Below are 26,069 nucleotides of genomic sequence, written 5' to 3'. Positions count from 1 at the left end.
GCGTATTTTGGTATTTTGAGGAAAAAGGGGTTTGTTGTTCTCATCATTTTGTTTTTTTTTTTGTGTTCTTTTCAAACATAATATATATATATATAACTATACCTTATCCTTTTTTGTATTTTTCATTTTCTATCATTTTTTTCTTTTTCCAATTATCGTTTTCTTTCTCTCTTTCTCGCTCTCTCTCTTTCTCTCTCTTTTTTTTTGTTTTCATACATACTCGAAAACAGGCACGCTATTTCACTCTCATACTATCTCTTTCGTATATCCATGAGATATAACTTATATCATATATTATATATTAAATAATAATAATAATAATAATAATAATAATAATAATAATAATAATAATAATAATAATAATAATAATTAATAATAATAGTAATAGAATAATAATAATAATAAAATAATAATTATAATAATGACAATGGTAGTGTTGACAATGAAGGTGATAGCGATGACAATAATAATAATAATAATAATAATAATAATAATAATAATAATAATAATAATAATAATAATGATTGATGATTATGCTAATAAAAATAATAATTATATAATATATATAATAGTTATATAATATATAATAAGAAAAAGAGAGTAATAATAATAATAATAATAATAATATTAATATTAATAATAAGGAAAATCGTATCATCAAATATATTAAATTTAAATAATACAATTTCTAACAAATCACCCTTCATTTCAACAAATAGTAAATAAACAAAATGAACGCAGTTGTTTATTGAAACTTGGAATTTTGTATAAAAGTATAATAGTTGATAAAAATTTCTTTTTCTTTCTTTCTTTCTTTCTTTCTTTCTTTCTTTCTTTCTTTCTTTCTTTATCTTCTTCTTTTTTTTCATTCTCCAAGAAAGTAAAAAAACTTTTCCATGCGTGTGATATTTGTGTTCTTTGATAATAATGTTTTCTTCATCGATAATAATTTTTACTCGCTCGTACCAATTTCATCACGTGCATTTAAATCGTAATGCACTTTCACGAGCATTTAATAATAACTAACGTCATTTAAAATAGAAATAGATAATTTCTTAAATCTTTTCTTATCCATTTTTTTTTTTTTTAACTTAACGTTCGACATTACCTCTTCTTTTTCTTTCCTCATCTCATTCTTTTTTATGATTTTTTTTTTTCTTTTTTTGGCATACTACCGTCATACATTTACTACTCACTAAAAATGGATTATACTTTACGATGACTTGCAATAATATTTATTACTAAAAAGGGGAGCAATAAGAGCAAGAGTAAAAGGACGAGGGACGAGGGGAAGGGGAATTCAAATATTAGGAACCAAATAATAGGAAGGGAATGGGGAATTATAATAATATAATGATAATAATTATAATAATATTATAAAGAAAGATAATGAATATGAATAACAAAAAGTTATAAAAGAAAAAAGAAAAGAAAATAGCGCCATTCTAAGGACTCGCACTAATAATACATGTTTCGTATATAAATTATCATCCTTTGTATATGTGCGTGTTATTATGTGTGATTTATGTGTATGTATGTGTGTATGTATATATGATAGATGCGCACAGGACTATCGTTGAACGATGAGAGTGTGAAAATGGAAAAACAAAGTTTCCCTTTTTTTTCTTTTTTAGCGATTTGTTTCTGTTGTAAAGAAATTAAAACAAAAAAAAAAGTAAGTATATAAAAAATAACAGTAATAAGAAAAAAAGTTTAAAATAGTAAAAATAGGGGGCATCGATGAAACGTAAACTCCGTTTTAATTTTTTTTAAGTTAATCGACTTTGTAGCAAAACTCATTATTCTCTCGAGACTGAAATTAACAAAAAAAATACTACTATACCCAGACCGAATGAATGTGTTTTACAGTAAAAATTTTCTTTTTTTTTCTTCCAATTAAAAAACAAATCTCTCTCTCTCTCTCTCTCTTTCTCTAAAATTGGATTACTCGCGCGTCGAATATTTATTGAAAACAAAAATACGATTTTTGTTCGATTCCCACGAACAATTATTTTTTTTGTATGTACTTATTTGTTTATTTTATTTGATTTTATTTTTCGAGATGCCAATCGATATAAACGAACGAGTAATTAAGAGATTCTTCTTCAATTCTATTTCATTTTTGAATCATTTATAATTGAATACGATGAAATTCGAGCCTAAGTATATCCAGAAATGATCTTTGTTTTCCTATTTTTCCTATTGTTTCTGGACCACTAGATAAATAATGCATTTTACATCGTCGATAACGATAACGATAACGATAATGTTTAAAAGGTGATTTTTTGTTTCTTTTTTTTTTTTTATGCGTGTGCGCGGGCCTGACAGTTTTTGTTCCTTATGATTTTGTTTTATTTTGTTTTATTTTTCCTTCCTCCACACTTTCCTATGACTTTTATATACTTTTTTTTCTTATTATTATTATTATTATATATTATTACTTTTGTTGTTGTTTTTTGTTTTAATTTCTTTGTTTAATTCCTCACATCGTATATCTTTTCATTTTACTATTCGATATTCACGATACTAAAATTTTCCGAACGATGATGAGGATGCTAAACGCAGAATTTCATTACGGAAGTATCACGTTGTCACACTTTGCTGTATTTTTACGTTATTATAATTCTACTAAAATGTTTTTTTTTTTTTTTTTTTTTATATAACCGAATAAATAACGCGTTCATCTTATAATATCGCTAAATTTCTGTTGTTATTATTATTATTATTAGTTTTATTTTTTTTTATTTGTTGCTGTTACTATTGTTATTGTTGTTGGTTGTTTTTTTTTTTTCACTAAAATGTGGTCGAGTGTTTTCTTTTTTAATTTTTCATGTCTATTTGTTCGTTTCTTTTCTTTTCTTTTTTCTTTTCTTGATTCCTACCTTGAAACTGTCCGAAGGTTCATTCCCACCAAGAAATATCAACGTCGTATTTAACGGACGATTTTATTATTATTATTCTTTTTTTTTCCACGTCGTATATTTGTACCACCTATGTGAAAAATATTCATTTAAAGCTCGTACACGCGCTTCGCTTCGGGGCTTTTCTATTTCGCAAAAAAATATTATATTCTCTTCTATAAAATTGTCAAATTCTACTAATTCGCTATAAACGTTTTTCACGTCGTTGCCGTCGTCGTCGTCGTCGTTATAGTCAAAACAACGTCGACGATTTTTGCATCGATTATGAACGATCATTTTTTTTTTTTATTCTTTCCTCTACTATCGTTCTGTTGATATAGGAAAGATATCAGAAAGATATCGTAGATATTCATATACATATTTATATTTATATGTATATGTCAATTATGCGTGTAATTGTACGTATTATTTAATAATCGGTTGTCATTCATTAATCTTATATTGAATGTTGAAAATGATCGTTCGATCGACGCGAAATCTAAAAACGGATATTATTATATCGTCAGTTGTATTATTTTCATTACGAATGATTCATCGTGATCTCATTATTAATTAACTGTATCATTATAATCATCGACATCATCATCATCATCATCATCATCATCATCATCATCATCATTATCATCATGTCATGCTTCTTAGACATAAATTATGCGTAAGATCACATGCGTATAAATTATAAATATTTATAAGTTATAAAAAATGATTGAAGGTTAATAAAAAATAGAAAAAAACCTTGTAGAAATAATTGTAAAATCGTTTGTAAATATAAAAAGTATAAATGTAAAAAAAAAAAATGATCAAAGTTAATAAGATTAAAAGCAATCATGATTTGAGAATATATAAAATAAAATAAAAAGAATAAATGATTTAATAAGGGAATAATAAATAAGGAAGAAAAATTGAGAGATCAAGAAGAATCGTTCGTTACGACGCCATTAAACTTGAAGGGGAGACCTGCGGTCAGTTTCAATGTGGCTTGCAAACTTTGTGCATTCCATTGGTTCCTATTTGAAGAAGTATCTTATAGGAATTCGAGTCATCCAGGATTCTTCGCGAGTTTTTTCGCGCGATAATCGTAAACACGCCGACAGAAGAGTACCATGTCCGATGGTACCGGTATCGGTGGTTGCCGATTTTTTCTCGGATATACTTGGTCCCCTGGTGGAACTATTAAACCGGGACTCTCCAAACCCTCCTCGATTCTTCGCAAATCCTTGCGATAGCTTAAAAAAAGAAAGAAAAGGAAAAATAAAATACACTAAACACTTTGAGCTTTCAATTGAAAATTAATCAAGTTATTTAACTTTGATTTGATATTTTTTATTAATTAATAAAACTTACCGACAATACTCGTTAAACGTTAAAATATAACACTTGTCTTCTATGCAAGCGACACTGTTAGCATCTTTGTGACGAGAAGCAAACACCTCGTCTTCGGTGTCGCATTGCGTACGTCCCTGTTCCGTATGTTCCGGCCTGTAGTACCACAGTAATGAAAACATCATCTCCCCTGAAAAGATAAAACATTCTTTTATATCTGCCAACTCTCGATGAATAAGACTACTATACGACGACGATGACGACGAGGAGGAGGAAGAGAAGAGAGATAGATACTGAGAGGGGGGATAAAATATTCAGAGTAATTTACCGTCGTCTGGATTTTCCCAAAGCGCAGCTATCTTTGCAACGAACGGCAAATCGGCCTTCCTTGGTCCACTCTTGAGTAAAACGCAGTCTCTGGGTTTCAGGACATCACCACTTTCATGCCTCATGCTACTATAACAACGACGTATTGCCGACTCCTCGTTCTACAAAATACACATGATACAAGATGTTTAGGATCCAGTGAAAATTGTTGACATTTTTATATTTTTACTTATCTTATAAGATAATGTATTATTTAATTACCGTTAAATAAACTTTGGCTTCAAAAGCTTCACCCTCCCAACTCCAGCCGTTGCTCCATTTCGGCTTTAAAAATGTTTTTCTAGTCAAGGATAAATGTTCGCTCCCTCCTAAATTGTCCTCAATTTTTGAGGTTACTCCTCCTCTCTTGACGCTAGACTTTTTCGTACTCTTTCGTTTCTTCTTAATCAAAGCTGGTTTTTTCGAATCTTCGCTAGCCTCGCCTCCACCAGCCTTAGCTTTGGTCGTCGCTTCGTTTTTCTTCGAACTATCTTTCGATTTAGTATCTTGACCTTTAGATTTACTCTCCTGTGATTTATTACCCTTGCTTCTACTTTTAGATTTGACGTCTTGCGACGTTTTACCTTTAGTAGTAGTCTTTTCAGATTTACCCTTGCTCTGACTGATCTTTGTAACAATCTTTGATAATTTTTCAAATTCCTTAGCTAAGCTCAACTTTTTACCGACCTTTTTCAAAATATTAGTAGCCTTGTTCTTTTTATTATTATCCGACTTATCGTTGGACTTTGATTTGCGATCTTTCTTCTGGGTCATTTGTAAGCTCTGCTGTATAACCTTGTCGATGGTTTCCATAATGGAAGTATCGCTAGCTGAAGATTTGGAATTACTCGTAACGTTGTTACTACTTGCCGTTTGTTTCGTACTCTTTGATTTTTTCATAGCAGATTCAGAACTATTTGGATTCTCGGCTTTACGTTTTTGTCCTTGTTGATGACTCTGACTCTCCTTCTTGGTCTGTTTCTTTTTCGTAAGGCACGCTTCGACGATACCGTCAATCTTATCGAGAAGCGGCGTTGGTTCGATCGGTGCTATTATCACTTTACTCGTATGATCATTATTATTAACGGTTAAATCTTGCGTCGAACCAACCGATAGAGTCCTCTTGCTAACTTTTCGTTTCTTTCTACCATCCGACAAACTGTCCAAGGATAATTTTCTTTTCGTTACTTTCTGACACTTTGGTTGTTTTTCCTCCTCCTCCTCCTCTACTTCTTCTTCCTCTTCTTCTTCTTCGTCTATTTCTTCTTGTTGAACTGATAGTATCTTTTTGATGACCTCTTCCTTATCTTCGACCGTTTCTTGAACGGTCGGTTCATAATCAGGTTTTTTCCAATTTTCGTTGCCTATCACGACGACGTCGTTGAGCTCTTCTTTAACGTCGGGATCAGCGTCAAGCTTATCGTCGATCATTAAAATACCCGAATCTTTGTCAATCTCTAATATAGCCATTCTGCTCTCTTTCATGCACTGCTCGCACTTCATGATATCGCACTTATAGTCAGACTCACATTTAACAACGTTACAATTCGCCGCGCAACCCAAATTATCCCCTATCTCGACGCTGCATGATTCGCACTTAACGTTATTGTTCTCGAGCTTAAATTCGTGAAACTTGCTGCTCGGACAGTTCCCAACCGTGAGCTTTTCGCTAGGCGAGAGTGTTTCCATCTTGACCTCGCAAGTGGACGTGCAACCGTGTTTCTGACAGGCACACTTTCTCAACTTGTCCTCGACGCGATTCTTCTCGTCCTAAGTGAAATTGAAAAAGAGAACAAAAATAGTAGATTAAGTTATTTCTCTCTTTCTAAAAGAAAAAAAGATAAATAAGATGATAATAAAATCATAAATCAGGAAGGCAAAAAAGACAGAGAAGAAAAGAAAGAGACAAGAATATTTACCTTGTTCCTGCAGTCAGAGTTCTGAGAACGATTATGACCACCGACGATATTATGAGTCGGTGGAACAGCCGGTTGGTTCTGATTGAGGTTGCGTAAAGTGTTGAGTTGGACACGATCCGTATCCCAGGCATTGGCACCATGAGGTGGCGCTAGCCCGGCTAGCCCCCTCGCTGGTGAGGGCGGACCTACCAAAGCACTGGGCGGCAATGACAGACCGGGCCCCGATACCACTGGCGCTCCCTTACCATTACCAATAAGGGGCCCAGTATCCACGTTTTTTGGACATGACTGCATCGGGCACGGACAACCCTGGAAGGCTGCGTCTATGATAAATAAAAATAAAAACAGTCGTATTTAATAAAACGCACCTAATGGAGAAATATTAATTTAAGAATTTTTTCATTAAAGAAAAACGACAATACTCACGGTCTACAAAAGGTCTTCCCTGAGAATGAAGATATGCTGGATTAGCCGGAGGTGGTGGTGGTGGGTAACCCCCGTAATACGGAGGCAAGGGATACTCTCCGGGTGGCGGTGGCGGTGGTTGATAGTCGACGACTCCAGGACCACCAGCCGTGCCTCCACCTCCCGGTCCTCCGCCTCCACCAGATTCCTGATACCCATAGTACTGCCTACAAAGAAATCTTTTTACAGAATGCAAGAAAAGTGCACTCGATAGAACGGCTCTATTCGCATTCGGGGGAGTATGAGAAAGGAAGGGATTTGTTCTCAAGTATGTTGGTGTCGTCAGGTTTAGCCTTCTACGAAAATATATTCGAAAATATCATTCTTACCTTCTGTAAGTTGGAGCGTACTTGTAGTACGGTGGAGGATGAGCGTGAGGGTGGGTATACGTAGGTGGATAACAGATATCTTGATATTGAGGTGGCGTGCTATAATAGGAAGGGCAATATGCCCTATAAAAGCCTCCTCCACCTGTAACATACAACAAGAGGAACGGATTCGCTTGAGAGATCGTAAAATAAGATAAACCTAGATAAGAGACGGGCAACGACGATATTCCTTCGGTATTGCTACGACTCTCTCTCTTTCTCTCTCTCTCTCTCTATGCTTTGATTCTAGTTGCGATAGATAAATCGGATTTGTCAGGAATAAAACGGACCTGGAATATCCACTGTATAGGAATATCTGAATGCACCTGTACTACTTGTGCCACCGGAAGTCGTCGATGTTGCGACCAAATCGTCCGAGCCTTCCGAGTTTTGAGGAGGCGTAGGAGTTGGTTCCGGTGGTGGGCCCTTAACCGGAGGTAATGTTGGCGGGTGCTGTATCAGTGGTCCAGCCGGCTGATAATACCCTGTTGACAAATAAAATAAATGATCAATCCATCAAATTAACTTATCGATCAATGATTAATTCGTTATGAAGCAGACAAAAGAAGAATAATGTAAGTTAAGAATCTAGGATGTGATCTCATTGTTGAAAGAAACTTATAGCTTAAACAAAGTTTCGAGTTAAACGAAACCTGGCTTTCTCCTCATGAGTAGTAGTAGTAGTAGTATAGTAGTAATAGTAGTAGTAATAGTAGTAGTAGTAGTAGGACCGTCGTTACGGTGACGTGCATATCGATTATCCGAAAGATCGTCCGCCATTTACTTCGCCCAATCGCGATTCCGCTTATGTAGGTTAAACGCGCGCATATATATGTATATATATATATCTTTATGTATGTATATGTATATGCATACACACACAGAGCTTTATAGATGACACGCGTTCGTGGAAAGCCGCGTGTTCTCGCACGCTCTTATGTGCGTGAGAGGAAAAAAAGGAGGAGGAGGAGGAGGGGAAAATATATGCATATATATTCCTGCACACGAGGATACATTAAACAAAGGTATATATTAGCAAGCAAACGGGAATATTCGTTTCAAGATTATAAGAGTAATCCAAAATCAATGATCGAATAATAATTGTGGGTATACTTTACTTGCGTGGATATCGTTTAAAATAGGACACCAAGTATGCATCACGCACCGAAGGACGTTCGAGTATGAGAAAAAGAGTAGGGAAAAAGAGTGAAACGGTCGATGGGCGCAGCAAGTAGCAGCATCCAACACAGCATAGAAATCTGTTTCTCTCGATGAACCGTAGTAGCACTCACGAACGCAACGAGAATCAAGTAAATGAAGTTTCCCAAAGAGGCCAAAGTGAATGAAGGGTACCACTACCACGACACGTTGGGACTTTATACGAACATATATACTACTATATATATATATATATCCTTAGTAGGACAGGACCGTAAACGATCGAGGATAAAGGTGGCCGTGTCCTTAAGGACGGTTTTGCTGAAAAATCTTTGCGAGAAACGACGTTTTATCGTCTTCGATGTCTCGTCCCGTTTCATGCCTTGGTAGTACCACGTTTCTTGCCGGTCTTTGCTGCTACCGTTTTCGAACTCGAATTGACCTTCGTGATCCGATTTTTATCTCTCACGACGTTCCTCTTCTCTCTCCGACACCGTTGAAGGAAAAGAGAGAAATCCTTTCGTTTCTCTTCTTTGTTACGTTGGAAAAGAATATGGATACGGTTCGAAGGATTTTCTTCTACCTCCTCCTACTGCTCGTAATTCGTGTCCATGGATCAAATCAAGAGCAATCTGTGGTTTGAAGATTTCTTTCTTTCTTTTTATTTTACATCTTCATTTTCAATTTTTTTTCTACCATTTCATTTTCAAAAGGTGTGGGAATAAGATTTTAATAGTAACAAAATTTCTTTGAACTCAAAGTTACGAACTATAAAATTTACAATCCCCTTTTTCTTTTTGGGTTTTTACGTGAGATAAGAATATAGGAAAACAGAAAAATGTCACAGAAAAGAACAAACAATTTTAGGAAACGGATCAACCGAGAATCCTTCCTATTAGTAAGTTCATTCATTGGAAAGTATATCCCTCCCAGAATATTCGTGGAAAAAAGCCTAAATTCTATTTCCTTCTCATACCTTTCCCCATATACCTTTCCCTGTCGTCGCGACGATCCGATCCAAAGTAGAACGAACGTGCGCGCGAGCGAGCAAGCGCGTGTTCTCGTCGTTGCAAACCTCGCGAAGCAAGAAGATATTTTAAGGTCGACGTATTGGGATGTCTCAGGGACATTCTTATACGTCCTCGTCTATGTTGTTGTCGTCGTCGTCGTCGTCGTCGTCGCGTAAGAGTTTGTGATCTATTAAGGTCGTTCGCTACGAAGGCTCGTAAAAATATTTTCAACCTACAAGGTAGTAGATATATATGTACTTATGTATATGTAGTATGTGCACGAACGAACAAACGAGTGAACGAATAAACGAACGAACTAACGAACGAATGATGAAACAGGCAAGGACGATGACGATGACGATGAAGACGACGGACAACGAACGAAATGGTGACAAACAGCTGAGCTATTAAATACGTCTATTAAATATCTCACTCGTTTAACTAAACTCAAACGTAGCGTAAACGTGAGAACGTAATCTTTCGTACGAGGAAAGGTCACGTAAAGCTTTCAGGACTCCTCTTCACCGGTGGAAAGTTCAACGAGGATGGGGTCGTTGTTGGAACGCAATGAACAATGCCAGAAAACAGCCTTCCCATATTATCCTCTACGTATATATACTAAAATTGTATATACGACTTTAAATGTATGTATGTATGTACGTACCATATGTATGTGTGTCACACATTTTGATCTAGGTCTATAGATGGTAGTGTGACGAGTGTATCGGTGGAAACCATGGACACGACAAATGGGTCACTGTCCGACACCGTTTGAGAGAAAGAGAGTGAGAGAGAGAGAGAGAGAGAGAGAGAGAGAATGAGAGACACGACCCATCGATCTAATGGCACGGAACATGGAAGATGATGATAAACGCTAGACACCAGTCCGTTTCACGTCTATCTTTTCTTTTCTCTATCTCTCTTTCTTTTTCCTTTCAACAAAAGCTAACAGACAACATATTTGAACCATGATTCCTCCTGGAGTTTTTCCCTAAAGCCAATGGAATTTTACAGAACGGTCAAACGAACGTACTTTTGTATAGCTACATATTTTTTCTCTTTCTTTCTTTTTTTCTTTTTTCTTTTATAACTTATAATAATAAAAGGGGGAAAAAAGAAACAACCGTATGCTAGCAGTTAACAACAGAATAGTTCTCTCCAACGGAGTATTATATCTCCATATTGATGAAAGGCTTCGAGAAAAAGAAGGTGTAACCTTCGATCGTACGAGAAACATAAAAATTTACGTATTGCATTTAATATTGATTATGAATATTAATTGAATAAAGCTTATCTAGTAACACGATAAAAAGAAGTTTCTAAGAAAACTAGCCGTTTCAGTCCCCCCCCCCACCGGGCTCACTCACTTGCTCCTTCTTTCATTTTTTTTTGTTCGTTCGTTTTTTTAGCTTATTTCTTTCGTACAGTTCCTTCGTTCGTTCTTTGATTCGTTCATAAGAAAGAGAGAAGACCACCAGTGGGTGCCTACTCTATTCCTATCTGTGGGTCTATGGTTGGTACGCTACGGTACTACAACTACTACTAATACTACTACTACTACTACTACTCGTTTTATCTTTGTATATCGCAGGCAAAAGTCTCGGAACGAACGGCGTGTTCGTAGCCTAGAGAAGTCAAGGACCCGAGCACGAAGGTGCCTTGCCGCAATGTGCCGGTGTCGTTGACTCAGAATAGAATCGAGAGAGTCTGACACTCTCTCTCAATGGCGCGTTTCACGCTTTGCTCTCTCTCTTTCTCTATCTCTCACTCTCTTTGTTTTCTTGATTCGTTAGAAAATCGTGTGACAACAACTAGGATAATGCCGAGATTGATCACGAATCGTCCAATCTTCCCTCTTCCCCACTCCTAACCAGTTAACTGAGTTCGACGAGTATGTTCGTCATGAAGAATTGGCAGGATTTTGTGTAATAACTAGTATACTCGTCACGCGTAAAATGTAATGACTAGTTTGCTATTTACAAACTATTCTTACTATTCTTTTTTATTAGTGACCAATTTGCTATTTGAATTGTAACTTTTTGTGAAAACTGAAACATATTCTCAAATTTCAAGATGAATAAGAAGAAATTCAAGATTTGTAAATTACTATTCTTTTTTTATTTTTACTTTATTTTATCCTGAAAATGAACAATTTTAACCTCAATTTGTCATCGACTGATTTCAATGAAACAGCGGTGCGCACTTTCAAAACGGAATGCTACAAACTATAAATTTTCGAACATTTTCCAATTTATCTTTATATATCTATTCGAAACACATTCCGAATAGTAGGCTTTTCAGATAATTCCCGGAGAGAAAAGTAATAAAATAAAAAAAAGCCATTGAAAATCAGGGAAACGAGCATATTACAAAAAAAAGGAATGAGCTTTTCGAGAAAGAATCATCACCGAAAGATTCGACCGAACTGATGGCACTTTCCTCTTCCACTTCCTGCTGAGTTGATTCGACCTTGTTACGGTTGTCCCTTTTTCCCTTCCCCATCAAACCCTCTACTGATTTTTTTTTATTTTTTTATGTATGTAGTTGGACATGCACACGTTGAAGAGAAGAACGGTTGAAATTTTGCTAAAACGACCCTTGCTTCCTGGATTGAACAGTGGGAGATTGAGAGAAAGAGAAAATAAAGAGAGAGAGAGAAGGTGGAAGTTTCACGGTACGGGCAGAAATTGAACTCGCTTGGATGTTTGCCCAACGACGAATAAGACCGAACGGTTGTTACCTTTCTCTTGCACTCACTCTCTATCTCTCTCTCTCTCTCTTTCTCTCTCTTTCATTCATTCTCTTTCTTCCTTTTTTTCTTTCTCTTTCAAAGTCCACGAAGAATTATTCGTAAACTTTTCGAAGCTTCTTGACATTTTGCAAATCCTTTTAAGGTAATTGCCTCGTGAAACGTAACTATCTCTTTCTCTCTTTCTCTCTTTTAAGAATAAGAAGAAAATGATTAATCGAACGACTATCGTACTCAATAAATAAATCAATCTCCGTGGAAGAGGAGAATTCTATTCCTACAACTACTACTACTACTACTACGATGGAATAATAAATATACTTTCTGGATAAAATAGGTGAGTGTATTTCGACGAGAAGGGGAAGGGAAGAAATAAAGAACGATAATATGCTCCCTTTTTACCAAGCATATTCTTTTTCAGCCAATCACTTCTCCACCTCCACCCCACGTCTTTCATCCCTTTAAAAAAAGAAGAAGTAGAAGTAAAAAAAAAAAAAGATATTATCGATTCGATAGAAATTAATAAATTATTATCAATCGCAAAGTAGAAGAAGAAGAAGAAGAGAAGACTGAAAGTTAAACTCTCTCTCTCTCTCTTCGGTTTTTATTCTCGGCTTCTTATGTTCGAATAAACAATAATTCATTCGACAAGAGGACAACGAATAAGAAATGGTAGAATAAGAAGAAGAAGAAGAAGAAGAAGAGGAAAAAGAAGAGGAAGAAGAAGAAGAAGTAGTGGTCTGATAATATCGGCCCGGACACGAGCTCAAAGTGATTTACATTATTTATATAGGGGGTTCTCTCTCTCTTTCTCTCTCTTTCTCTCTCTTTCTCTCTCTCTCTCTCTCTCTCTCTCTCTCTTGGCATGCTATGCGCTAGTCCTGGGTTTAATCACGCTGGCACAAACGGCCGTCGGTAATTGATTCTTATACGGTATCGGCGCGATACGGGGTGGCTTGGAATGCGAGATCGGCGCCATAGTACACAACACACCGCCTAGTATTATCGTTCCGACAGCTTTGCCGATGTTTACTCGCGCGTCTCTTTTGTAACCTATCTACTACTACTATACGCTTTAGATTCTAAATAACCACTTTGTTTCTTCCTTCCTATCTTTCCTTCCTTCCTTCCTTCCTTCCTTCTTTCCTTCCTTCTTTCCTATCTACCATATATACTTCACTTATATTCTTTTTCTTTTCTTATTCTATTTCTTTTTTACTTTTGACTAAAGTGTATTATAAAGAAATAACAACGAGCCTCCTCTTCCTCCTCTTTCTGTTTTTCTCCCTGTCAACTCGTAGCAAGGAAAAATTTAACTTACAAATTGGCTCTACTTGATCTATATATGTATATCTATGTGTATTTATATAAAGAGGAGGTCTATTTGGAACACGGTGTATACTGCAAAAAGGATCGAAACCGTCGATTATGTATAAATACACTTTGTTCTTTATAAGAGTAGGTAATACTAATACTAATAGTACTACTACTACTACTACTACTATTACTAAGTACAAAGTCGACGTTTAGAACCGTTTAACGAGCACCATAAGCAAGAGCATATCGAAGGCAGGAAAGCAAGCAAGCAGACAGACAAGCAAGGCATCCTCTCATCGAAGGTGAGGGTGTGTGCACACGAGGCCTTTTTTTAACATAAGGTATGCGCGAGCCAACGCCGATATATGCTCGGCGGCACGCAACTTTGTTAATCCATAACCGTTGGCGTGTCATCGTTGTTCAACGGTTGTCTCCATCGTTCGTCCCTGTGCTAAATACGAAAGCACCGTACGAAGATAGAAGAAAACAGCAAGAAAATTTCTTTAAAAATCCTACATTTTATACAAAAGAAGAAAATAACTTATCTTATCACAACCACTACCCATTTTTGTCTCATATACAACCCCATCATCCTTTTTCATATATTTTATATCGATCTTTTTCACACCACCTACTACTACTACTACTACTATTACTATTACTATTACTCGTTCTATATTCTTATCTTCTATTATTCACTATATTTATCCTTACCAACCCCCAACTTCTAAAATAGACAAAGTTGAAGAAATCGGTGAAAAGCTTACACGATGATAAAAGGTATGATGGTGGTATCTCTATGTTTTCGGCATCGAAGCGTGACTATTATGTTCTATGAAATGTGTATACACACACAACGTCGACAAGAACGTTGTTGTTGTTGTTGCTATTGCGTGTATACTATGCAAGTGCAATCCCTTTTCCTTTTCTTTTCTCTTTTTTTTTCTTTTCTTCTACAAAAAGACTTACATCTTCTTGCACGCGATAAATAGAGATACGAGATTCGAAAATAAACATTCTTTATTTCGTGATTTACTATCTGGTTAACTTTTGTTCTACTTTTTCCTACACAATCTATGTATATATATATCTTTCTTTTTATCTCAATGGCGATCTAATAAAAAGACGATACTTAATGATTCGTACAATGAACGGATGGACGATGTGAGATCCGAAATTACTTGGGATGCGTGTTTTATTCTTCACTAACGTGTATGTATGTATGTGTGTGTGTATTCCGTTCGTTTAATCGTAACGTATCGTTCGTCAAGGTTTCTCAACGACCTCAACCGAGTAATCGTACGCGTCTCGTCTCGATTTTCTCTATATAAAATAATAAAAAAAGAATACAAAAATCTTTCCTTCTCATCCCATAACATCCCACCCTATCCCCATCCCATACATCCTCAGCTCCTCCTCCTCTCTCTAACCCCTCCCCCTACTTCACCTCACCTTTACCTTACCCTACCCTTTCGCTTCTGAACACGTACATCTGAAGCAGCTAGCGCACGTGCTATACGTCCACGTTACCGAGGTGAAACGAAACGATCCGAGGAACGGGCTATCCGTCACGACGAAGATGAAGAGGGCAAAAGAGGAAACGGGCAAATCAAAGTCAAGTTCGTTTAATAGCTAAATCCTATTATCATCGGATTTAGAAGCTTTGTATTGGTTATCATTTGTTCTGATAAATGATGACGATTGGAGATAAATTTGATAATTAGAAACATTTATATTATGATCTTTGTTTTGTCTTATTTTATTTTAATTGTTATTTTATTACTTTTTACTAATTGTTATATTATTAATTTATTTATTTGATATTATAATTACTTTATAATTATTAGCTAGGCCTAATGACGTAATTATCAAACACATTTAGATATGTTGCAACGATATCTTACGGGTAAATCTTTTATATTATTAACGAAATTCAAAAGTGTCATTGATATTAAATTTTAGATTATATTAGTGAATATTTTAACGACTTGAAAATCGATAAAAGATTTATCATGACTTAAACGAAACAAATAGTTTATACAATAACAACAAAACACAATTAGTAATAATCTCATCTATTCTTTTTGGTAATAAATTTCAAATTAGACAATTTATTTATTATTGATTTATATTATTATATATCTATTATTATAGATTTATATTAACATACTATCGGTGGGTCGGGTATTAATATCTTTTATGCAGAACATACGCTAAGAGTTAGTAAAACACTTACCAATGCTAGTTTTTTTTTTTTCATTTTTTTCATGTTTCGAAATTTCATCTAAATCTTCGAAATATTATGCGATACCTATTTTCCAAATTTCATTGAAGTCCTCCTATTAGTTGTAAAGATATTATATGTTTTCTAAAAAGTGCACTTTTTTCATACTTCACTAATTTTCGCCCAATATACGTGTGAGTCAAGCTTATTCTGTTACCCGCCGATAATGTGTTAATTATGTATTTGACTGCAATAACAAACAATGTTGCATTTTCAACGAGGAAGAAGGAAAAAAGTTTATATTGCAAATTTGTATTCACCAAAACATGGTGAATCTTTACGTGAAAACGTATATAATAACATGTAAGTCTAAGGTATAAAACACCGCCACCGTGTCGGTAGAGAAAAGAGATGCAAAAAAAGAAACAAAAATAAAAAAATAGAAAGAAAGAAAACAACACGCTTCACGCTACGTTATTTGCTTTTTCACGCATGGTACAAAGGTGCGCGTGTAACACGCCTATCCCATAGAGTTTTCATTCGTCCGCAGGTGAAAATATCACGGCGTCGGTTAAATCCCTCTTTTTCTTCTTCTTCTTCTTTCGCGAGTCCACAACAAAAGGGATAGGAAAAGAAAAAAATAAAGAAAAAAAATAGTAATAGTAGTAGTAGAAGAAGAAGAAGAAAAATAGGGAATAATAAAACGACAGGTTGTTGCAACTCGTATGTTGCATTTTTGCATAGACGATCACACACGTGCACCAACCACCAATTCAACCTATGCATACACACACACACAAACTAAATGCGGGATGCGCATTTTGTGGTTCCGACGAAAAAAAATGTGAAGAGAGGTGAAAGAAAAAATAGTTTGAAAAAAAAAAAGAGAAAAAAAACAAGGAAGGAAGGAAGGAAAATAAACAAATGAAAGGTTCTTCGCGTAAATTGCTCAACCGTAACAACGCACTCTCTTTTCTCTCTCTCTCTCTCTCTCTTGATGCTAGGTAAAGCAAAGTACGAAATACGTGGCTCACGCGATATTATGCACCTTCAAAAAGTTTGTCTAACGACGCGTAAAATCCAGAATAATGAGTAAGAGAGAGAAAGAGAGAGAGAACTAACATACGAGGAACCATCCTAGTTAATTCGTTCTAAGTCCTTTCCTCTGTTTCTCTTCCTAATCCGAAAGAAACAAAAAAAAACTTAATACCAAAAAAAAAGGAAGAAAACCAAAAGTACAAAATCCTGCCAACAGTCAACTCTTGTCGTCTCATATAGATCGATTAAAACAGTACAACTTATATTCTATTATAACAAAGTTTTAACTCGAACTTTCTCTCTCTCTTTCTCTCTCTCTCTCTCTTTTATTAAAGCTTCTCTTTCTCTGAGAGATAACGTTTGTTAGGAGAGGGTAGGGAGACGGGTGTAGAATCCGAAGCAACCGTTTCCGAGCTCGTTCAAAACTTGTATAATGATCGTTTCGCCAAGTGGTGAGCGTAAAAGGTTAACGTCAACGAGTTGGAGACTACGAAAAAGGACGTTAATAACGTTTAGCCGAGAGAGTTTTAGGTACGTTAAGCTCCTTGTATCGTCTCTCGTTAATCTCTTGTTCCTTTTTTTTTCTTTTACTCTTTATTTTTATCTTTTTTTTTTTGTGATTGATTTTTATTCAACTAAACAAATCAAGACAGGTATCGATCGAACAAGACTAGAGATGAGATCGAAACAACTGATATATTAAAATAAATAATGAATTATTCGTTATAAAAAAAAACCCTTCCTATAAAGAGATTCAAAGTTGTCCAGGATGATATTCTTCCTCGTTCAACAACATTATATACATATAGATAGGTTTCCCGTGTGGGTGTGTATTATAAAACAAGTACTTTGGTTTGCTTGCTCGGGTTTGTAACCGTTGGTACCGTCGTCGTCGTTAACACCTGCTTTCGTGGCTTTCCACCGTGCGATCTTGCTACAAAAAGACAGACTACAACACCGGCGCCGGATTAAGTGCCACGCGTCGAGACATGGGTGACAGCGTGACACCGCCATTACTAGGACTCGTACTTCGTTACTAGGCCAACCACTACTACTACCATCATTACTATCACACATACCTAACTTAAGTAAAATACATATATATATATATATATATATATACACCGTACTCTAACTATTTCCTTTCGCACCAGTGGACCATGTACCACCAATCTATATAATCAATTTAGTCAAGCAAGAGATAAAACCAAAAAAAGATATTGAAGAAGAAAAAGTAAAATAATTAGAACAATACAACAACAAAAATAAAAGAAAAGAAGGAAGGAAGGAAACTAGTATGGTTGAAAACTGACGGGGGATACATTGACACCACCGTAGAATTTGTGCCGTTACTAGGCCAACTCCTCTCTGCACGCTCTATTTTCACCGTTGAGCACACGTTTAATGCACGCCGCCCGCCGCTGCCGTCTGTTGTTTTGTTGTTCCTCTTCGTTCGCTCATTCTCGTTCGCTCATTCGCTAGTAGTTAGCTCTTTCGTACGTCCCGTCCGTTCACCATCACATGGACCGGACAAATACACCCAAGAAAAAGAGAGAGAGAAATAATACGCGGGACCACGCCTCTCGGTTGCACGAACTACTACTTCTTCGTCTTCTTCTCCCTCCTTAACCCATTCGAGACCACGACTTTTTTCTAACACGTTTCAAGAGCCATTTCTATTTTTGAAGTGAAAACTTCTTTAGAATGGGGCTGATTTGAAAAAATGAAACACGGCAACGATGCAACGCGGTGATGAAACGACCACGATACTAAATAAGAAGAGAACAAGAGACAAACATATAGGATTGAGCCTTCGAAAGAATGAGACAGAATATATACATCAGATCTGCATAGATGTTTTTTTATTTTATTGCCAATTTTACAATGAACAATTTTTTTTTTTTTTTATACTTTAACCCTTTCGTTATGGGCGTGTTTTCCGTGACGTCACTTCTACTGTAATAGTAGGCTGCTAATACGTGCAGCATCGAAACTAAACCTTATTTTCGAGTTATTTTGTTGCTGATATTAACTGTTTTTAATTGAAAGAAACAAAACACTTAAATTACACGTTCATAATAGGATATTGGATGTATTATAACTTCATATGTTCGTCGTATGTAAAATATGCGGCATTTTATAAAGGATACCACTATAGTGGCCCATAGTACCTCAGTGGCATCTTGTAATGTAGTGTGGTGTGGTTGTGTAGTTGTGTTGTGTGTAGTATGTAGTGTGTAGTGTGTAGTGTGTAGTGTTTAATGTGTAGTGTGTGGTGCGGTATGGTGTGATGTCGACGAAGCTACTACGATTTCGAGTCGGTACGTGATAGTAACGAGCTGTGAGAATAATGCAACTCGACCTGCTTTCAGGCATTGGCGTCGACCGACAACCGAATAACCTTAATCGCTCGAGAGTTTCGTCTTACGGGGGGAGACACCTTACTAAAAATTCTCTGTCTGTCTGTCTCCTTTCCTTTCCTTTCCTTTCCTTTCCTTTCCTTTCCTTTCCTTTCCTTTCCTTTCCTTTCTCTCTATCTTTCTCTCCGTTTTCCACCAATGAATGTCGTCGTTTGTCTTTGAATTTAATTGGGAATACACGTCTTTGACTAATCACGAAGATAAATCTACATATATATATATATCGAACCGTTAGATGTTATTCAAAATCAATGATAATAAAGTAGTAATAGTAGTTGTAGTTGTAGTAGTACTTTCTTTTTTTTTTTTTTTTTTTGAGAAAAATTCATTAATGCAATTTTGAATATACTGCATTTTTCTTTAGTGAGCACCACGCGTAAACCGTAATAAATGTACGTATATATAAATATAGAATTTAATTAAAAGTCTCTGTGAACTTTACGAACGTGGGCAATAATTTGAGCAACCATCCTCTCCACCCTCGCCACGTCTTTTCGTATTCAAAACTAGTAGTTAGAATTCAATTCCATTAAGGACCAATATATGAATTAATATATTATTACGTATCTATTTTATAAATCGACTTTCGTTTCTTCCAACTCGATACAAGAACCCCCCCCCCACTCACCCCATCCCAAAGGTATGTACGTTTTGAATATATATGGGTATTTTGGATTACATTCGCGTGTCGGTGGTTACCGATTGGAAATTTGCCAAAGAAATTTGATAGAAATTTAATGGATCTTTTCATTTTTTAATCTACGCGACTTTCTCTCTCTCTTTCTCTCTTTCTTTCTTTATAGGTTCTAGCATTGACATGCATTTTTTTCTTTGCAAATTCGAAAATAAATGTACAATGCGATAGACTTTTGGCCGACTGCCATAGAAATATCTACTCTTCTTTTCGTGGTTTCTTTGAATATAGTTAAAAGATCATTGAAGAAATCACTGCAAAAAAAAAAGAAAGAGAGAGAGAGAGAGAGATTAAAGAATTCGCGAATTTACATGCTACCTTTTGACGGTGAATAAAACGTCTCGCGACTTCAGCTTGGTCGAATCTGTAAGTGCAAAAGCTTGTCCGAGGAACGGCAAGGCCATCGATTATTCTATACGATCGGAAAGTTGGATGGAAAAAGAAAGAGAAAGAGAAAGAGGCAAGCTTGTTTTAATCGCGATCTCCCAATCCGAAAATTCAAGCAACTTCTGTTCATCGGAAATCATCCGGTAGTTGTACGATAAAAGTGGAAGGGAGGGGTTAGGGGGAGGGGATAATGAGAAATCTTACTTATAGATTCCATTAAACGATAAGAAAAACTAACCTCCAATAAAGAGATGATGATTTATCTTGAATAGATTAGTATCGGCATTTAACAAATTGCTATTTGTGATCTGGACTATATTATCTGAAAATATATCAGAAGTATAAGGAAATATAAGTAAAATAGATGATGGAGAAAAGAATAATAAAAAATATAAAAATGGCGAGGGCAAGAAAACGTGAGTAAGTAATCCGGTTTTGATCCTTTAATTGTAGTAGTAAATAGTAATAGTAGTAGTAGTGGTAGACGCGTAGGACGTTCTCTGTTCCGGTCGAAAAACGTTCGAGCTCTGCGAAGCGTAGATCCAAGAAGAAGAAGAAGTAGAAGTAGAAGTAGAAGAAGAAGACTCGAATGAAGAAAATTCGAAAGCCTTTTTTCCTCCTTCTACTCTTCTACTTCTATCTCTGTACGAACAAATGTACGTTCGATGGGAAACTATTTTTTATTATTATTCAATAAAATTATTCGATGCTTCTTCTCTTTCAGTTCCTACCTACACACCTTCATCTTTTCTGTACAGCAATGCGAACCAAAGAGAGATTCCATTCTCAAATACGACGAAATTCCGTAGAAAACGGAATAACAGACGGTTTTATTCGATGATCTTTCAAAAAAAAAAAAGAAAAAACGTCTCGATAACATTATTATTGAAATTGAATTTTTGTATTGTGACTACTAGAAAAGAATTCACGTTAGATCTTATTTGTTTCGGTAATCCTGTCAAATATATTTTGAAGAAAAAGAAGAAGAAGATTTCTATGAATGGAATATGATCGAACAAAGTAATGGTGTTGAGGTGTTGATGGTGGTTGTGTAGTAATAATAATAGTAGCAGTAGTAATCAAAAGTAATCGCGAGAATCCCTCTGTGGGTTCTCAACAGTACGATCTACTACTACTACTACTACTACTAGTATCTACCGATAATCATCATCCTGAAGATTTTGCGAAGTAGTAGAGGATAGCAGACGTGAAGAGAAAATTTTGTGCCGTAACCAGAAATGGCTATGACTACTGGTGAAAATTACTGCTGCTGTTGCTGAGAAATCTAGAGAAAGAGAGAGAGCGAGAGAGAGAAGAGATGAAGGTAGGTAGGTAGGTAACTCGTAGTAGGAGAAACGTGCAAATGAATTTTCCAATGTCCTACACGAAAAAGCCTTGGTAGATATCTGTAACACAGAGTGTCGTCTTTCTACGAACATTGCCTAGATTAAGTACTAGTTGTAATAGTAGTCGTAGTAGGCAAAAGTAAAGCTCGCGTACAACTCGTAGAACGATGGCAAGAGCAAATCTCCTCCGATTAAGGTTACTCGGAGTTGGTGGCTGACGCCAATGGCGCATAAGCGGGTCGCTACATTATTCTTACTGCTCATTTCTACCATGTTGCGGGCTCCGTAACACAACGACAAGACTATACGGTACCTTCACGCAAACACATATAAACACATATACATATATATAAATATATATACACGCAACCTATCTTGCAGCTTTGTCGTCCAATCTTCGACCAATATATGGTTAACAGTTCTCTCATCGCGAGAACATCGAATAAACGAAAAAACTTTTTTTCGAGGACACAACTCCTCCTCCTTCTCCTCCTCGTTGCGTTTAACCTTTTCCTACATTACCTTTTTCTTAAAACGCGGAGGTGGTGAATATCCAACACGCTTACCGCACGTACTCGATCTGAAACTCCTTAATTGGCTCAACAGAAAGATTCCTCCCCCCTCTCTCTCTCTCTCTTTCTCTCTCTCGTGGTTTCCGAACTCTACCTACCTACTTCGTTGATATGTTCACCAAAATTCGAACGTACGTACACGTATGTACGTACGTCTGGCTTCTACGAGGTGAAAGTAACCGATTCGTGAGAAGTGATTAAAATTTCGAAAGAGAGAGAGAGAGAGAGAGAGAAAAATATGAGCAAACAATCCGCGATAAGCTTTGATAATATGAATCGAAAGATTACAAAATATTCGCTTGTGTTATATTATTTTGAATTTTAAATATAAGTTCGAATAAAGTTATAAGACAAACGTCAATGATCTCACTCTCTCTCTCTCTCTCTTTCTCTTGTCATATATGTTTCCGGATTAAATGTTAACAAAGCCGCAAGATAGCGTCCGTTCGGTGGACGTATAATGTAAAAATCGATATGTATCGAAAGGTTGAGAGCGTTATCGTGGAAAACGGATTAACGTCAATGTTACTACGATACGATACGATACGATACTATACGGATACTATACGATACGATACCTCGGCGAATCGAAGACGAGAGCCATCGGATATGATCTAATTGCTTCGTCCCGTGAATTCGAGTTAGTATATGTGAATCAAGGATATCCATGGTTATACTATAATACTATATGGTATTCTGGTTGTTCGGGTGGTATCACACATACACATATATATGTATATATATCGTGCAACGCTAACGAAAGATTAAATCGCGCGCGCGAAAAGCGCAAGAGGCTAAATTTATGACGCGAACTACGAAGAAGACCACGGTGAGAAAGAGAAGTAGAAGTAGAAGTAGAAGAAAGTATATATGTGTGAAACCAGCATACACACACAACATCCGGGGATGTTTTAAAAGTGATGGTGGTGGGGGTCAAAAGATTTATCGTTGCTATGAATTATCAAAGCGATGTACCTACATCGCCATGGATTCCAAGGAACGCGAATACGAAGGTTCTTTCTCTCGTGTTGGAAAAGATCGGACATTTGCCGTACCATAAGATGCAATCTCGTATGTTAGAAGAGATGATGATCTCTAACCCGTTAGATCGTTATATGGATATATATAATGATTTTTGTCTAACAAATTGGCGTTAATTGCAACAACAATATTTATAGGATTGATTGTGTTAGTTACGTTAATTGTATGTTAACATGAAAATATGCCACATACTCACGAGATTATTATTACATTTATTTTGTAAAACATTCGTTTAAAAAACTTGACATCCGTAAAACCCTTTTTATATAAAAGAACATCGAAAAGAGAGAATCTTGATCGACTAATTAGATCGTGTGATTTTTTTTTTTTTTTTAATTATCAATCCATTATTCAGTTCGTCGAGTTTAACTTGTCAAAGTTTGATCAAAATCTTGAACAAGTATAAGAAGAGTATGAAAAAAGAGGTCTTTCCGGATACCCAGGTATGAAACTAAAAAAAAAGGCTCGTTCGTATTACTAATTAATGCCGGTAGATTGGAAATGATAGGATGAAAAAGTTTAAGGAAGGCGTCGAGAGTATCACCGTCAAATAATGTTGTATCCTGAGGTTTGAAAAGGAGAATAAAGAGAATAAGAAGAAGAAGAAGAGGAAGGACGCGAGCGCGGTGCGTGTTCAAAAGCCACGACTAAAAATACTAATTCTATTTCGAGCATCAGGCGGAAGGTCAAGGCGTGCTAGAAACGGCCAGTAAACGACGAGGAAGAAAATATGTATATCATTGCAAAAATCCAACCAACCTTTTATCGAATTGTTCATAAAAGTTCATGACGATTTCAACGATACCGAGAAATACTTATTTGACAAGTACGAAGAAGAAGAAATAAAAAGAAAGATAGATAGAAAGAAAAAGGATAATTGAAGATCTTTTAAAACTGGCTAGATGTTAGCTAGCTCTAGCGGAAACATCATTTCACATGATAGCCGAACGATGAAAAAGATGCAAAACGATATAGCAAAGGATAAGAAGAAATCCTCTAATATAACGTATATATCTTTCTCCTATACTCGTGTCTCTTTCCACCTAAAGGATGTCTTTAGAATCTTCTTAAACGACCACTTCCTTAGACTAGTTTGCTTTGAGACCTTGACAGAGAGAAGTGTACTTACTTGGCCATGTATCCTCCCCCACTTCCTTCTTCCCCTTCTCCTATTCTTCTCTTTACCTATTGAATTATTCGACTTTAAAGTACGAATACTATCGAAAGATCAATCCCTCGATTCAAAAGGGTCGAGAAAAAAAGTATCGGATATTTCTTTTCGACGTATGTCTTCATCTTCAAATACGAACAATTTAACGAGTAGGATACCACGAATAAAAAAAATAAAAAAGAAACGAGTTTCCAATAGAGAAACTATCTGTTATAACAATCTAATGAATATCGTTATTATCCTAGGAAGCTGCTAGAGCAACAGCTACTACTACCATCAATTTATACGCACCTGAGATACGAAAGAATATCGGCGGGCTGTCCGTCCGTCCGATCCTGGCAAGCTAACGCAAGCTTCGCTACTTTCTCCGGTGAAATGCCAACGAGTTAGGCACTACGTGAGAGATTAACCGAGCATGTGCACCAAGTTATACTTACTCTCTATCTCTATCTCTCTCTATCTATCTATCTTTCTATCTTTCTCTTTCTTGTTCGTGCTATAGAGCTAGCTAGCTAGCTAGCTAGCTAGCAAGCTCCTGTTCCTGCCGGTGGTAATCAAACCGAGTTCTCTTCTTCTCTCTCTCTCTCTTTCTTTCTCTCATCCTTCTGCGCTAAGTAAACCGTACCGGTTTCCCGTATAACGAGAAACTCTAGCGTAGCCGACTTCATTCGGCGAAACGACATGTCGACGGTGATACATAACCGAACACGAACACCACCACCACAAACTACCACCACCACCATCATCATTGCCATCACCATCAGTACCTCTCTCTACCTCTTTCCTACTAATTTTAGCCGCCCCTTCGTAATTGCTACGTAATAAAGACCCTTTAAGTCGTACCATACGCGTAAGTCATACGATTAAGATCTTTTATATTTATACTTAAATATATGCGATTAAATTTTGTATAATAATTTGAATAAAATATAAAATATAAAGTATAATATAATAAAAGGATATATATAATAAGGGTAAAAAAAAGAATGGTTATAAAAGATCACGCGATTTTTGTAATACAATTGAAAAGAAAAGAAGATAAAAAATTCTTGGAGGAATAAAATTGTGTCTTGTTGTCTTAAAGCAAACGAACTATGAAAAGAATAATGAGAGAAATCAATGTTTCTTACATATATATATATATAGATATGTAAATACGAGGAAGAAAAAATAAAGAGAAACAGAAAGCTAATGATTTATTCCTTCGAGTTGAGTGAGCAATCTGTTGAACGAACGAAGAAGTCCTATCGAAGGATAAACAGAAAAGAAAAGAAAAGAAAAGAAAAAAAAGGATCGAGTTCGAAAGGAAAGGTAAAACGATTGTGAAAGGTGCGATCCAAGGGTTTTCCTACCGCATACAAAAGAGAGAATGAAAGAGAGAAAGAGAAAGAGAGAGAGAACCATGGGACAAGGTGAAATCGTCGACGTTCCAACGGCAGCACTAAATCACCGTTAAGTGTCAGCTCGTCCCCAAGGTTAATTGATGAGGGAGGGCTAATTACAGGCGATGCTTGACCGCTCGCACGCGAAATTACGGAGAATTTGTTAAGATGTTTTTACAAAAGGCCCGCATTCCGGTC

At 36.0% G+C, this 26,069-nt stretch overlaps 1 protein-coding gene across 1 annotated transcript in view; it reads right to left on the bottom strand.

The window, feature by feature from the left end:
• Positions 1–2,776: 2,776 nt before the first annotated feature.
• LOC107069441 (Histone gene-specific Epigenetic Repressor in late S phase) overlaps positions 2,777–26,069 on the bottom strand; it is a 71,172-nt gene continuing 47,879 nt past the window's right edge. The window contains 8 exon segments of the mRNA XM_089169999.1: positions 2,777–4,147; positions 4,266–4,434; positions 4,573–4,732; positions 4,833–6,380; positions 6,530–6,852; positions 6,956–7,173; positions 7,324–7,465; positions 7,653–7,847. Of these exon segments, the coding sequence (XP_089026125.1) occupies positions 3,961–4,147; positions 4,266–4,434; positions 4,573–4,732; positions 4,833–6,380; positions 6,530–6,852; positions 6,956–7,173; positions 7,324–7,465; positions 7,653–7,847 (2,942 nt within the window). The 3' untranslated portion in view covers positions 2,777–3,960.

Source organism: Polistes dominula, unplaced genomic scaffold, assembly GCF_049000335.1.
Source record: "Polistes dominula isolate Pdom_NZ unplaced genomic scaffold, Pdom_raw_medaka contig_15, whole genome shotgun sequence".
In the NCBI taxonomy this organism is placed as follows: Eukaryota; Metazoa; Arthropoda; class Insecta; order Hymenoptera; family Vespidae; genus Polistes; species Polistes dominula.
This window is presented reverse-complemented; position numbering and strand designations above follow the sequence as displayed.